This window comes from Equus caballus, chromosome 25 (genome assembly GCF_041296265.1).
Source record: "Equus caballus isolate H_3958 breed thoroughbred chromosome 25, TB-T2T, whole genome shotgun sequence".
Classification (NCBI taxonomy): Eukaryota; Metazoa; Chordata; class Mammalia; order Perissodactyla; family Equidae; genus Equus; species Equus caballus.
This window is the reverse complement of record NC_091708.1, coordinates 44996396-45011729: the sequence shown is the minus strand read 5'-3', so window position 1 is coordinate 45011729 and position 15334 is coordinate 44996396. Positions and strand designations below refer to the sequence as shown.

At 59.4% G+C, this 15334-nt stretch overlaps 1 protein-coding gene across 5 annotated transcripts in view; it reads right to left on the bottom strand.

The window, feature by feature from the left end:
• COL5A1 (collagen type V alpha 1 chain) overlaps positions 1-15334 on the bottom strand; it is a 171987-nt gene that overhangs the window by 91784 nt on the left and 64869 nt on the right. For all 5 annotated transcript variants that reach the window (XR_011432493.1, XM_070251090.1, XM_070251089.1 and 2 more), the window contains exons 5-11: positions 10111-10242; positions 8727-8864; positions 7958-8209; positions 6743-6910; positions 6449-6505; positions 1661-1702; positions 1363-1425 (exon numbers count right to left, since the gene is read on the bottom strand). Coding sequence is in view for 4 of the 5 variants with exons in the window: in XM_070251090.1 (XP_070107191.1) it covers positions 1363-1425; positions 1661-1702; positions 6449-6505; positions 6743-6910; positions 7958-8209; positions 8727-8864; positions 10111-10242 (852 nt within the window). In the remaining variant the exon portion in view is untranslated. The remainder of the gene's footprint in view (positions 1-1362; positions 1426-1660; positions 1703-6448; positions 6506-6742; positions 6911-7957; positions 8210-8726; positions 8865-10110; positions 10243-15334) is intronic.

Below are 15334 nucleotides of genomic sequence, written 5' to 3'. Positions count from 1 at the left end.
TGTGCCAGGCCCCGGGGATAAACGTCCACTGAGACACACACACGCTCTAGTTTTTCTCATCTACAACCTAGCCATCCGATTACTAGCTCTTAACCTGGCTGTGCTCACATCAACATTCATTCCAGCAGCAGGAAAAATGAAAAGAAAGAAAAAGAAAAAAGCCAAGCCATTCAAGAACCCACAGGCTGCAATGCCCCAAAGCCCCACTAGGTGTCAGGACACAATTGCAGGGTGCCGGGTGCAGCCCTCCTGGATCCTGCAGCAACCCAGGGCATGTCTCCTTGACCAGGGCAACCTCAGGACGCAACCCATTGACCAGGGCAACCCCAGGACGTGTCCCTTTCACCATGACAACCCAGGACGCGTCCCATTGACCAAGGCAACCCCGGGACGTGTCCCTTTCACCAGGACAACCCCAGGACGCATCCCTTTGGCCAGGGCAACCCCGGGACGTGTCCCTTTCACCATGACAACCCAGGACACGTCCCATTGACCAGGGCAACCCCGGGACGTGTCCCTTTCACCAGGACAACCCCAGGACGCATCCCTTTGGCCAGGGCAACCCCAGGACATGTCCCTTTCACCATGACAACCCAGGACGCGTCCCATTGACCAGGGCAACCCCGGGACGTGTCCCTTTCACCAGGACAACCCCAGGACGCATCCCTTTGGCCAGGGCAACCCTGGGACGTGTCCCTTTCACCAGGACAACCCAGGACGCGTCCCATTGACCAGGGCAACCCCGGGACGCATCCCTTTGGCCAGGGCAACCCCGGGACACATCCCTTTGACCAAAGCATTTCCAGGATGCATCCCATTGACTAAGGCAACCCCGGGACACGTCCCATTGACTAGGGCAACCCCAAGATATGTCCCTTTGACCCAGAGCAAACTCTCCCATGTCTGTTGCTCGACTTCCAACAAGCAAGGTGGAGGGAGGGGGAGTCAAGGCCAAGGCAGTCCTCCTCCTGAGGAGGGACTAACACAGGTTCTGTGTGATGCACGGACAGCACGGAGCTCTGCAGCCTGCAGCTGTTGTTACATCAATGCCGGGCCGCAGGGCGCCACTGTGAGGGGCCACTGCAGTCTCTGGGGGACTCATAGGCCCCAGCCAGGTCTTACTCTTGCAGGCACCTCCTGCCCTAGCTCAGGGCCGGTGACAGTCGACCTCCCTAAATCTGTGAAGAGACTGGATGCAGTCGGGGGAGGTATGAGATGGAATGGGGTCAGGAGCAATCTGGAGAAGGAAGTCACTGTGCCAGCTGTCATCTGTACACGGGAGGACAACGCCGGTCACAGAGCAGAGAGGATGCACGGACAAGCCACAGAGTGTGGGATCCCAGGGAGCGAGTCACCCCTTACCCTTTCTCCAGGGTCACCCACTTGGCCAGTGGGACCTGTTGTTCCTGGAGGTCCTGGGAGACCCTAGAATTGAAAATAAAATCAGGACAGAGTTCAGAACTGCAGCCATAGGGCAATACCCCATTCCCACCTAGCCAGGGGAGGGAGGAGGTGGGGCCGGGGAAGTGCTGGGCCCCGGGGTATCTGCAAAAGGTGGTGAGCGCCCCCTCTTTTGCAACCAGGAACTGTAAGGAGCGTCACTGAACCCCCACCCCGAGCACGTCCCACACGTCATGGGAAAATAAAACGTGACACTCACCGCAGGTCCTTCTGGGCCTGGCGGCCCCTCGAGGAGCATACCCTGGAAGAGAAAGAAGAGAGCATCTGAGACTCAAGACTTCATCCTTCCCGAGACCCCAGCAGGGATCCCAGGCCCCGCCAGGCCCAGGCGGTGAGGACAGTTGCCCAGGTGGGTAGACCAGAGGCCGGAGACTGGGCCTCGGATGAGCGCCTATGTCCTGGCAGAGGTCCCGAGCAGCAGTCCCTGTGATGGGGGGCTGTGGCAGGGCCACGGTGACTGTCCTCCGAGCATTTCCAGGCTCAGCGACAAGGCTTGGACAGCAACCCGCAGGCTCCCCTCCAGAGCAGCTTCAAGACAAGTGCCCCACAGTGCCCACACCCAGAGGCAAGAGGGACACCCAGAGCTCCTGGCCCCACCTGCGGTCTCTCCTCCCCCAACACCTGCCTGGGGGAGGAGTGGGTCCCGGGATGAGGGCCAGTCAAGGTGGAGGGACGGCTGCCCAGGGAACGAGGGGGACAGGAGGAAAGAGGCACCACAAGCCGAAGCCTGAGAAGCGTCGGGCCCGACTCTGCTCAGACAGGTCACATTGAGCCTCCAGCCCGTCTCCCTCCAGGTGGGAAACGCTTCCCCTCCACCCTGCTCCTCCAGCCCCTCGACTCGCCGGGCCAAGGCCTGCCCTGCCTCTGGTCCCCTGAGGCCTCGCTGTCTTTACCCTAAATGGGATGAGGCTTCCGGCCCCTCTGTCAGCCTGGGCCCCAGCGAGGTGATGTGGACAGCCAAGGGAGGCAGGGGCTTCTGGTCTCTGCCAGACAGAGCTCCCTGGCCTGGGGTGCTCCCCACTCTCAGCACAGCCCCTTCCCAGCACAGGACTGTTCTCGCCACTTCTGTGCAATCAACGCAGGGTCAGGCCCACTTCAGGGGTGTCGGAGGCAGCCACAACCTCCCGGGGGAGGAAGGGTCTTCCACTCCCTGCAGGGGTTTGTGGGTTGAGAAGGCAGCAGGGACAGTATCTGGGGGCCCTGGGGCCAGGTAGGCTCTGTCCGGCCCTGCTGGGCAGGTTTCAGCCACACGCGGGGCCAGTGGACACAGTGACGCCCTCCTCCCTGTTAATTCCGTGACTGCTGGGATGGGGGTGAGGGGCTGGATGTCCTTGGTCCCTGGGTGGACCTCCTGTCTCCAACGCCCAGACCCAAGAAAGCACGGATCACTTCTCTCTAGGGACGATCAAGGCCACAGCGCCCTGGACTTTTCTTCGAAAGTGAACTGTCCTCTTGTGAAAGCTGGAATTGCTTCCTAGGAGCAAGAGGACGTGCCCAGAAGACACGCAGATCAGCACAGGTGTCGGGCATCAGGCTGGGGGAGTCACCCGCTCAGGGGGCTGCAAAGCCCCTCCAACTGCCCTCGGCCTCCCCACCAGGGCTCCCCAGTCACTGTGAAGATGTACGCTGTGTTTACACAGATGTGCACTCAGAGAAATATTTGGACGTGAGACCTACCCAGAGTTCATCCCAGCAGCTTCCCAAATCCTAGCTTTCCCGTTTTGTTCTCCGACAAAGACAGCCGAGGGGGCTCAGCACTGAGCTGGGATTAAGGGAGAGGCCACTGGCCACTGCAAGGCCTGGGGGATGGCAGCTGTCTTCCCAGACACACCAACTGTTGTTCTCGGGGAGCTGGGGCGATGCCAGGCGGGGATCTCACGGGAGGGCCAACCCGGATCATTCCAGGTCAGCATGGGAAGGAAGCTGGAAACAGCTGGATGAGCCAGCCCAGCGGAAGGGAGGCCTGGACGTTCCCAGGCAAAGCCATCGCCGGGAAGGCGCCCATGGCCACCACCCACTATGACAGCTGAGAGCAGGGGCGTTCCTGCAGAGTGCTAGCCCCGTTCCATACCCCACCGGGTACAGACGCCAGTCTCGAAATCGAGCCGGGCAGAGGAACTGCAAGGAGAGCTCTCAGCCTTCACTGAACGCAAGACAGTTCTTAGGGGAGGTCCATCCATCTGCTAAATAGCACGTTCAAAACACAGTTTTTAAACCACAGGTGTGACCTTGCACCTCTGACAGACATTCCCCAGGCAACAGAAACCACTGAATCTGGGGACTTCCCGGTCCCTGAGGTCCCAGGGCCGCCGGGAGCACCTGGAGGCTGATAAACTGAATCCTCTCGGCTGAGTGGATTCCTGTCCTTTTAAGGAGCCTCTGATGTTGCTGACGGATTACAGAGGGTGCCGGACCCGAGTGGGAAACAGCCGGCCGTGGCCCTGGTAAGGATGGAGAGGAGGAGCTGGTTCCAAGAGCTCAACTGACAGCGAGTGACATCTCCCCAGAGGGAGGTCGCTGGGGTAGGTTGGGGGACAGGAGAAACAGCCACCCAACTTCCACGGGGCCAGGACACCCGCGCGGTCAGCAGTTAGACCCATGGCGGCCGTCTCCCAGGACTCAGCCATCTGTTTATGGGAAGCTAAGACTTTGAGGACAGCTGGTAACGCTCCAGGTTGAGACATTTCAACTGTTTACATGATGTCTCCAGCGGGGCTGGTCAAGGGCCCCCCGACACTCCGAATGGGCTGGGGCTGGATGGGAGTGAGCACCAGGGCCAGAACGGGGAGGGGGGGCGGCGGAATACTTCCCTAACTGCATCCCCATGGCTCACTTTCCCCCAACGAAGATGAGGCGGGTTTTCTGGAGACAGGCTCTCCGTGCTGGACTGTGTCTTTTTCCTCAGTCCTCAGCCCTCCCCTCGGGCCCACCCTGAGCAGTGGAAACTGGGCAGTGGGGCACCCCAAGTAATACCCACACCCCAACTCCACCCCGTAGCCGGGACACCGTAGCTCTGGTCACAGGGTCAGCTCAGTCTGGGGGACGTGAGTGAACAGGAAGCTTATCTGGACAGAGGCACCAGCCTAGCCCCTCCCAGACTGAGGGGATGGCATCGGGACTCCACAGAGCCTGGACACCCACCTGCCCCACTTTCTTCCCAGGCAAGACGCCCCTTTCATGGAAGTGATGGGGACACCATGGACGACACCCCAAGTCAGCGGCTGGAAAAATGTCACAGTCAGACCTGACACCCTGCGAGCTGGGCACGGCTCGGACCACAGAGACGCGACACAGGTGGTTTGCCTTCTGCAAATGCCCCAGTGCACCGACTGGAGCAAGTCCCGGCCACAGCCTCGTGCTGTTGGGACGGCCCCACCCGAGCTGCCGGCTGCACCTCGCTGCCCCCATGGGTGGCCCTTCTCCCTGTTTCTGGACTTGCTGTGGGGACTTCTCATGTTCCAGAGTAAGGGGCCACCTGGCATTAGCACCCCCTTCAGCACCCTTGTACCCACCATCCTCCACTCTCAGACAAGCCTTGTCTTCCCTGGACCCGCCGAGAGGACTGGGAAGGGGGTGTTCCCAGCCTGAGGAAAGGACACGTGCATCCAGTGGCCACGGCCCAGTGGGAGCCAACAGGTCACACCCCTGGGACAGGCCTGGAGGGAGAGCACAGAGCCAACAAGCCTTTGCAGTCATCTAGATGCTTCCACGGGCCGGGGATGAGGGCCAAGCTGGGAGAGCTCTGCTGAACCTCTGCCCCCTGGGAGTTCCACCCCAGAGATGGGACACGTCTTCTCTGCCTGGGACCCTGGGCTTCAGGTCTCCCCATGGAGCCAAGCGCTTCCCACGTGCTACCCGTCGGGGTTCCAAGAACCTTCCCAGCTCCCCTGGCGGATGGAGATCCCCGCAATTCTCCATCCCCGGAACCCCGAGAGCAGGAGGCGCTGGGAGCCCCAGGACCATGTCCTGAGTCAGCCGCAGGAACGGAGCCCTGGCAGCAGAAGCCACAGCCGGCCTCAGCTTGTGTCCGGCTGCGGTGCGGGACACCGGCCTCCTCCCTTCAGCACTTGGGCAACGTGGCAGAGGGGGCCCTTGGCAGCCAGGCCCTCCTCTTGTGGCCAGAGCCACTCCCTGGCCCACACCGCAGTGCCCACCACATGTGGCTACAGCAGCCTCGCCCTGCCCAGCCGATTGCCTGGCACCTCGCCCACCAGGGGGTCAGGGCCCTGACCTCAGCAGCTCTCAGGCCACGGGGTGGACCCTGGTGCTACCTGCCAGCCACAGCTCCCTGGGGCAGAGGACGCTGCAGCCCAGAGTGGGGCCCACCCACACCCACGGACCCACGAGAGGCAGCCTCCTCCTTGTGGCCTGCACTTTACAACAGGCTCAAGTCGTACCTATTGGGCTCACCCGTGACCCTGTTACCGAGCATCGTCGAGTTTTACCCCAATGGCGCTTCAGCGTGGGGCTGTTTGACTAAACTCCCCTGACTTGGTTTTCTAAGCGCATCCATGTTTCACCTGTTTCAGAAACTTGCTCCACACGGCTGCACAGCGGCCACGGAGAGCAGAGTCAGTTAACCATCCCGACTCCAGATCCGTAGCACCCGTTGGCAACATGTGCCCGCCAGCCCCCTCCGACCCCTCCAGAGGGACTCTGCCCCCTTTTCAGAGTTCCCAGTCTCCTTTTTATCAGGGTAAAATCAACAGGCAAAGCAACGCTCAGATTTAAGTGTCCAGGGCAAAGAGTTTGGGCCAATTCGTGCCACACAGCCACCACCTCCATAACGTCTAAGAACATTCCCCCAGCCTCAGGGCTTTTCCAAAGTCTCAGCAATAAGCAGCGAGTGGAGTCCACAAAGTCACATGGCTCTTCACAGTGGCCCCGGGGCACAGAGGGACAGGGGTCCCACAGGTGTGGCCACATCCCCTGGGCTGCAACCCCCACCCCGGCCAGTCTCAGAGAGAGAATGAGGAAAGGTCCTTACTGGTTCGATGATAGCGGGCTCTCCTTTCTGACCTTTCTCGCCCCGTGGGCCTCCAATCTGGGGATCGTCAAACACAGATGGACAAAGAATGAGAGGGAGAGAAGCAAACAGAAGGTCTGAGTCACCCTGCTTACTCAGCGGGGGCTGCTCACAGCCAGGCCCCCCCTCCCCAGGCCCAGAGAGGGAGGTGAGCAAGATGGCTGCCACGTTGCCATTGGGCCCCAGGAGAGCTGCGCCACCCTCCAGCGACCCTGGAAGGAGCCCCACTGAGCCTGCACCCTCCCAGCCACTCACCCCTTCGTAGATGGTGTCCTGGTTTGCAGGCATGCCCGGCCCGATCTCCGACGGGGAGACGGTGGGGTCGTAGTAAGGGTCGTAGTAGTTCTCGTCCAGGTTCTTGATGGTTTCCTCGGTGAACTCACCCTCCAGGTCATCTCTCCCTTCCTCTGGAGGCGGAGCTGGCTGAGAGGGAGGGGCAGCAGGCGTCACTGGAGGACGCCAGGCAACTGGACACAGACGTCCCTCCCTTCTCGGGCTCCAGGCCGAACAACCTCGGGTCTCCAGGGACAGTGGCCTCCTGGAGCCTGGAGCCTAACTTGCTGGTAAGGGTCCTGGGGCCACTGGTGGCCTCTGTACACATCTTCCTCCTCTCACATTGAGGAAACTGTCACCCCAAACCTTCCAAGGCCGCATGGCAAACTAGGGCTACACAGGGACCGGCACACCACACCAGGCTGCACCGTGCACCTGGGGACGTCAGTGCCATCAGGGGCTCCACCCTGGGAGTGACGTGTCCCTAACGCCTCCCCAGCTGACAGAGGGGTTTGGACCCATTTGAACCCAGCGTGTCTGCTCTGTGGCCCTCAAGACTTCAGCATCACGTAGGCTATTTTTAAGTATTCACTCCGTGCAATGGGCTGTGCTAAACTGCTCCCTAGTCTGCACACTTGGCCACAGCCCCAAGAGGCGGATGTCATTAGCGCCATGCCATAAGGAGAACACTGAGATGGAGAGGCAGACTCCACCTTCCAGGGAACTGGCGGAGAGTTAAGGCAGGTGAGCCTGGCGGGAAGGCCCGTGGTGGGGCCCAGGGCTCCCCACCTCACCTCTCCTTCGCCTGCTCAGATCCCCAGTTCATGTACCTGTCCAGCCTGACCCCTCCTGGCCACACATAGGGACACTGTCTGCAAACATGCATGTCCTCATCCGTCTCCAACGGAACCCTAAGAGCTCTCGGTCTCGGCGGGGGGGGTGCTTACTCTACTCATTTTGCAGATGAAAAACTGACAACCCTGAGGTCGACTCGGCAGGTCGGGGCTTCCAAAATGGCCCAGCATCCCTGCGGAGCATGTCAACAGCCCAGCGGCAAAGGCCCCAAGGGCCAGGGTGTGGTGGGCCGGGGTGCAGGGGAGCCACCCCAGGATCCCCAAGGCAAGAAGCAGAGAAGGAGAGCCCAGGGGACCCTCCGGCCCCTCCCCAGGCCAAGCCCATGGGAAGGGAGGCAATTACGTTGGAGCCGTTGGAGGTGCTGACGGTGCTGGTGGGAACCTCGGCCCTGGCCCTGGGTTCGGGCAGCTGGTCGGGGTTCTCGTCAGGGTTCTCCAGGCCCTCGCCGTAGTTGAGGTCCTCGTAAGGGGGCGGCGTGTAGTAGTCCTCGCTGGGCACATAGTCATAGTCCTCTATGCCCACGTCATCCTCCTTCCCAGGCCCCTCGCTGGCGTCGGTCACCGGAGCGGCTTCCGTGGGGGGCAGTGTCAGCTCCTGAGAGCCAGGCAGAGAGAGGCGGTGAGGGAGCGGGTAGCAGGGCTCGGCTTTGCTCTGCGGCTGGAGAGGGAGCGGCCGAGCACGGAACGATGGGCCGACGGGGAGCCCTGGGGACTGTGGGCCCTGGAGAGAGCTGGGCGTGGATGAAACCCTGCAAAATGCACTTGCGGAGAGTGAACCGTACGTCGAAATTTAAAACAAAAGGAACAGAACATTCCAGACTCTTGGAGCAATATGGGCCAGTGTCCCGGCCACGCTCTGGGGAGGGGACTGCTCTCCTTCACATCTCTGCTTCCTGATGTCACATGTCACTGTGGAAAGCCATCTCCCCGGGGGCCCGAAGCACAAATGGTCACTCGGTCACTGGGTCACTCGTTCCCCTGCCGAGTACCCACCCACCTCCTCCCAGTCTCCACACATCACCAAACGGCCCCCACACCCTTGCCATTGCTCCTTCTCGTCCTCCCCCACCACACCCTGGCCTCCAGGGACCAGCAGCCCGCCCGGCCCTGACCTCGGCAATCTCTGTGGTCTCTCTAGCAGCTTCCACAGGCGTCTTGGTTGGGGGGGGCTCCTTGCTCACGTCTTCCGTGTCCTCATAGTAGGGATACTCGTAGTAATAGGTCTCGCCTTCATTCTCTCCTTCCGGGTACTGAAAGTAAATCAGGGCCACGTGAGGAAGGACAGACTCCATCAACAGACAGGCTGCTTCCTTCTTCACCCTCCGGGTTTAGCCGGGAAGAGCAGACACCAGAAAGTCATGCCCAGCTGCAGGCACAAGTCCCCCAGGAGGCCCTGAATGGGGTTCTTCCCCCTCCAGCTCCTCGGGAAGCTGAGCCAGCCCCACAAGAAGCCCAGGGGAGGAAACAGGGGACCCTAGGTCCCCTTCAAGGAGAGTTGGGTCCTAAAAGCTCCAGACATTCGGATCCTTTAGAGCCAAGGGCCAGACAACTGGCCAAACCATGGGCTACGCTGGCAGTGCCACTGTCACTAAGGATACCCCCCTGACCTTCCCTGAAGCCCCAAACCACAACAGGAGGGACCTCATAGTGACAGAGGAGAAGGTCTCGCCCTCAGAGCCATTTCCATTGGAGGAAGTGGGAGGGGCCGGCCAGGAGGCCTCGGCCGCAGGAACCCAGCTGGGCGCACCAGCCAGGCCCATTCTCGGGGTTGCTAGGACGTGCCTGGGCCGTGGACCTGCAGCTTCATGACTCGGGGCGATAGGAGGGAGGCCCAGAGGAGAGGTACAGAGCAGGACTGAACGCTACCCAAAAGAAAGGGGAGTCAAATCTGAGCAGGCGCTGGGAGAGGATTTTCATTGGAAAGCGGCAGAAAGAACTACAAGTAAAATGAGCCTAGGGTCTGCTGGTGTGTGGGGGCAGCTGGACGAGAAAGGCTGCCCCACAGGCCACAGCAGGTCACGGTGAGAGGATGAAGGTATTGGACATGCTCCTGGAACACGGGGCGGGCTGTCCTTCAGGCGCTGCCACGCTGGGGATCAGAGGACCCATCCTTCTGCAACCAACAGTCCTGAGCTCCTCCCTACTTGGAAAGCTCCAGAAGCCACCCAGCAGACCTGGTCCACGAGGACACCATGGCATTTCCACTCCAAAGCCCCCATCCAGGCTGTGAGCCAGAAGGTAAGAGAGACACCTTGCCCTCATCATCTAGAAACCCGTGTGGAAGGCTCTTTACAAATATCCTTTGTGCCTGCATCGCTTTGGGAGCACAGACTGGTTCGGAGAGTGAGTCAGGCACCCCGCAGTTGTCTCCTGGGTCAACTCATATTCTCGCCCAGTGCGTTTATTTAAGACAAGGGTCCCACGGCTTCTGTGTCCCTCCACCTCCACCCTGCCTGCCTGACGCCCCCACCAGGAATCCAGCTGGAGCTCACTCACATATTCATCTGGGTTGGGGTCCTGCGACTGGGGGGTGTCGGGGACTGCAGTGTCACAGTCGGGGCTGTAGTGCTCGCAGTAATCATAAGCTGCCCGGTGGTCTGAGACGAAGAGCAGCTGCTGGATGTCACCCTGGAAAAGAACAAAAGCCTTTGAACAAGCAGCACACAGGGGACTCATGTGGCCCAGGAGACCAGAGGAGCTTGTCCCGATGGCCAGCCTTCCTCTCCAGGAGCTGCTGGCTCCAAGAGCCACTCAAGCCAGGCTGGCCTGCCCACCCACCCAAACACCCATCCATCTACCCAACCACCCACCTGCACATCCGTCCACCCACCTATCCGTCCATCTACCCATCCATCCATCATCCACTCAGCCAGCAACCCATCCATCCACCCACTTATCCATCTACCATCCACCTACCCAACCACCCATCCATCCCTTCATCAGACGCCTGTTGGGCACCTGTCAGGTGCCAGGCCAGTGCTCAGACCTTTTGTCTACCATGGGTGATAAACGCAGCCTGTAAACTCCTCCACCCTAAACTGTGAGGGCTTGGAGGTACCCTCCCTCCTTCCCCATCACCCCCAACCACGGGCGAACGTTGTGTGTTTTTAAAGCAGTAAAATGCCCTATGACCCAGCAATTCCAAGCTTAAGAACTAAGACAGGCACCTGGACAATTCACTCAAATGAGTTCACCCAAAAAAGAATTGCAAACAGGGACTCCAACAAGTCATGCACACCCATGTTCACAGCAGCTCTAATCACAACAGCCCAAGCATCCATCCACACACGAAGGGATAAACAAGTGTCGTCCGACAACGCAACAGAATATTAACGAGCCGTAAAAGGGAATGAAGCACCGACACACGCCACAACATGGACGAACCCACACCACCAGCCACTGAACTTTCTGGTTCTTTTCAAGGCAGACTCCTGGCAGCCAACAGTCCCACGTGTCAGCTAGGAAGAGCATGCAACCATTTTATTCCATCTGCTCTCACCAAGACGTACAGACAGTAGAGACATGAAAGGGTTTCTACCAGGACTAAGGAGCCCGGGTCTCATAAGCATCACCAAACGTTCAAAGACCCGAGGCAGAGGGGCTTTTGGGCCCAATCAGATGGATATAAACCAACTGCTACAGTAAAGATTTTATTATGACTAACGTTTAGATGGTGTTTACTAAAGATCAGGCACGAGGCAAGGGAGGTGCACGCCGTCATCCTTTGGTGCCCACAAGAACCCTATGAATTATGTTCTATTAACTCCCATTCTGCAGCCGAGAAAACCGAGGCCCCGAGAGGTCACCTGCCCAGCATTGCAGTCACACAGCAGCTGGGCGGGGCCAGCTTGATGCAGCTCGCACACACCCATCACTGCATGGCCCGCTGAGCTCGAAGGAGGAAACAACATGGAAGAACATGCCGATTGCTGGCACTCAGTCTCAGAGAGGGGGCCCCAGGCGGGGGTGATCGGGAGCTGTGCCAGGAGTCGATTCCTTGGGCCTGAGCCCGTCCCGCCATGTGCCCGCCTCAACGCAGCTGCTCACCGTGCATGCACTTTTTCCAGAATACGTTATGTGTGACAGTAAAGGACAGGCCCTGATGCCGCTGTGAAACCCTCATCCAGTGGGTTGCGGGGTCAAGGCGCCACGGGCTGCACCCGGAGGTAGGACATTCTCATGGTTTATCTGCACCTTCACTCACTCAGGCCTCACAGAGGCCCACCTCTGAGCCTGGCACCTGGTGACAGACTCACCTCCACCAGGAAGACTCCTCTGCTCTGGCTCACGGACCCGGAAGCTCTGAGGCAGCTTCCTGCTGTGTGCTCCTGGCTCCGTCAAGTCACCCTGCATGCCTAGGGCCCTGGGTGAGAGGGGCTGGGCGGGGCTGGGGGACCTTCATTGCTGCGAGCCTTGTCTGCACACCCCGGTCATTGTATTGGGGACGGCTCTCCTCCAGGGAGAGCCTTGATTTGGGTCCAGCGCTGCACCTTGGATGGAAGGGGAGACCTGCCCACCGGACAGACCAGGGATGATGTGGCATATGAAACAGCTGCCAAGGGCAGAGGGAATCCCAGCCCACAGGGGCACACAGGGCAAGAGCATGTCCACACAGCCACTTCCTAGCTGTGTGGCCCAGAGTAATTCTGCTCACCTCTCTGAGCTCTGCTTTTTCTCCATGAAAAATGAGCACAAAAGCGGTAATATCCACCTCACCAAGTAGAGGAGGCTAAAAGTCCCCCAGGCAACACTCTTGTATACAGAAGGTGCTCAGTAAGAAGGATTAAAGATACTGAGATCAAGGGGGGCAGGCTGCTCAGAAAAAGTCTCGAGGGGAGGGAGGATTTGGAGGAGTCCAGAGGCTGCAGAGTTCCCAGGTGGATGAGGAGCGGGAACCTGGCAGCACACACGTGGGGAGGGAAGGGAGGAGACCACTGCATTCAGGGCAACACTTCTGAAAGAGAGGCAAACGGGCTCACAAGGAGGCGCCAGTGGGGGAGGCCAAGGCGCCAGCGAGAGGAGCTCAGAGGGCTCTCAACAGGAAATGCCTCTCAGCATACGAGGAGGGGAGAAAAGGCCGGCATGTTTACTGCAGGCAAAGAGCCCAGCTCTTTCTTACGCACCCACCATCCATCCATGCATGCATCCATCCACCATCCATCATCCACGCACCCTCCATCCATCCAACCACCTACCCATCCACGCAGGCATGCATCCATCTACCATCCATCCACCCATGCATGCATCCATCCACCACCCATCATCCATGCATCCATCCACCCACCCACCCATCCATCCACGCATTCATCCATCCAACCATCCTTCCATTCATCCATCCACCCACCATCCATCAACTCATTCAACAGCAATTAGTGAGCACCTACTAAGTGGCAGCCACTACATCACACACGGGAGATGCAGTCATGGCCCAGAACACTGCCTGGCAGTGCCCACACTCTCCCGAGCACCTTGGGCTTAACTTGTATCCCACAGATAAGATCACATGCATACCCAGACCATGTATTCATCTGGCTTTCATTGATGCCCCCACAAGTCCACCACCTCTTTCTGGCCCTGCTCTGCCATGGTCCAGCAAAAGACATGGACTGCTCCTGAAAGGCAGAGCCACAAGTGGAGCAAGAGAACGCAGGGCCCGTGAGCTTGAGCCAAAGGAGGTGGTGTCCATACTGCACGTCAGAACCACAGGCCGCAGCAAGGACGCTGCATCCTCCCTGCCTTTCATTTGAAGGTGTGCGAGCCCCTTCTCTGTGCCAGACCCTGGGCTGTGCCGGGAAGGTAGAGAGAGGCACAGGAAGGGACCAGATGTGGACTCTCATCTCTGGACCACGGCTAGGGGGGCGTGCCATCCAAAGTCACTAAGCATGGGTCCCCAACTGGCCTCCTGGGGTCTGTGAAACAAGGTGCTGGTGGTGTGCACTGCTCTGGGGACAGGACCCATTACCCTCCTCAGCCTCCCAAAGGCTCTGTGGGAAAACTGACCCAGAGAAGGGGTGAAGTAGGGTGACTCGGCAGGACAACTGGCTGACAATCCTCGAGTCCAGAAAAGGCCCATTCCTACCTGATCCTGAGGCATGGTTCCAGATATGGGGCCCCCAACTCGGGTTTGAAACGCCCAATGATGAGCGAGGAGCTCCGAATGCCCCAGGCAGACCTGTCTCCACACAGACGGCTCTGAGGAGTGGAGAGCTCCTCTTTCTAGGGTCAGCCCGCACGTCCAGCTCTGCCTCTGGCCATGCACACAGACGGACCCTCCTTCTGTCAGTGTCCCTGGACCACAGCCCGGCCACAGCTCGCACGGGGCACAGTTTGCAGCCCCTCTGCCATCTTGCCTCTAGTCCTGTCCCTCTCAGGAAGAGTGGGAATGAAGCAGGAGCTGCCTGCTGCTGCCCCTGGCCCCCAGGCCCCACCACAGCCAACTGGGGGCATCGTGAGAGGGAAGAGCAGGAGAGGCGCCGCACTCGCCCACACCTAAGCCTTTCACATGTTCTCCCCAGGCCAGCACCCAAACCAGAAGCTTCACTCTCCAAGGTCATGATGCCCTCCATCTCCCTTGACTGGCAGAGCCACTCATTCACTCTCTCTCTCTCTCCTTCTCTCCCTCTCTTCCCTTTGGATGTCAGAGGCTCCTGGCCCACGTTTTAAACTCTCCAGCAGATGAGAACCATATGACAGGATAGTGAATCAAAACCACACATTTTTATTAAAAAACATGACTTCCAGTTCAAATTTCTTCCAATTCAAATATAATATTTTCTCCTTTCAATTGGCAGCTTGACATTTGAATCTATGTTCTCCAAATGCAGTTGCTGGAAGGAAGAGGATGCTCAGGGCATTTGGGGAGCAGCTGGGGCTGCTGGCACTCGATGCCCCTCGATCGAGCAGCCAGCACGCTGGAATACCCCTGTCTGGTAAAGGGCCTGGCTCCCCAGAAAGCCCAAAGCCTCGGGTTGTGGACGTGCCCACACATCTCTGCGGCCTGTATCCCGGGGCGCCCGACCCAGCGCCAGACCTTGGAAATCCTGCACAAGGTGGCACGCGCTGCCCACACATCAGGCGGCGAGCACGGCTAGAGGCTGGGGCATAAACATCATGGGCGGGCGTGGAGCAGGGTGCTTCCCACAGACTCACCCCGGGGCTCTGGAATCCAAGTGCACGTTCATGCTGATCCAGCTCTCGGCCAGCCCCGGGGCCCTGCCTGTGCCGCGCACTCCCCCAGACTGCAGCAGAGTGAACCGGGCTCAGCGGAGGACCCAGCGCAGCCGCCCATGCAAGCAAGAAGCCCCCTTCGTTTCCAGTGCTCACTGTCCTCTGCAAATGCCCGGACCTGTGTAAAATCCCCCGAAATCCTCCAGTGGGGTCTCACACCAAAAAACGTGCCCATTTGTTCTCTGGGCGTGTCCCTCAGACGGCAGGGGTCTATCCATCCCCCTCCCCATGGTGGAGAAGGGGAAACTGAGGCACAGACGTTAAGGCTCGTGCTCAAAGCCCAAAGGAATCTGGGTCAGCTCTGGACCCAGAGCCTCCTCCAGGGCTCCTTCCAGCCAACCTACCGCCTCCTCCCTGCACACAGGAGCCCTGCACCCTGGATGCTCCATGAGGACCACAAAGCCAGAGAGCCGGGTACGACTCCCGCCCTGTCCCTGGGGCTGTGGGACCTCGGCGAGTCTCCCAGCTCTCTTACCTCAGTTGTGGATGAAAA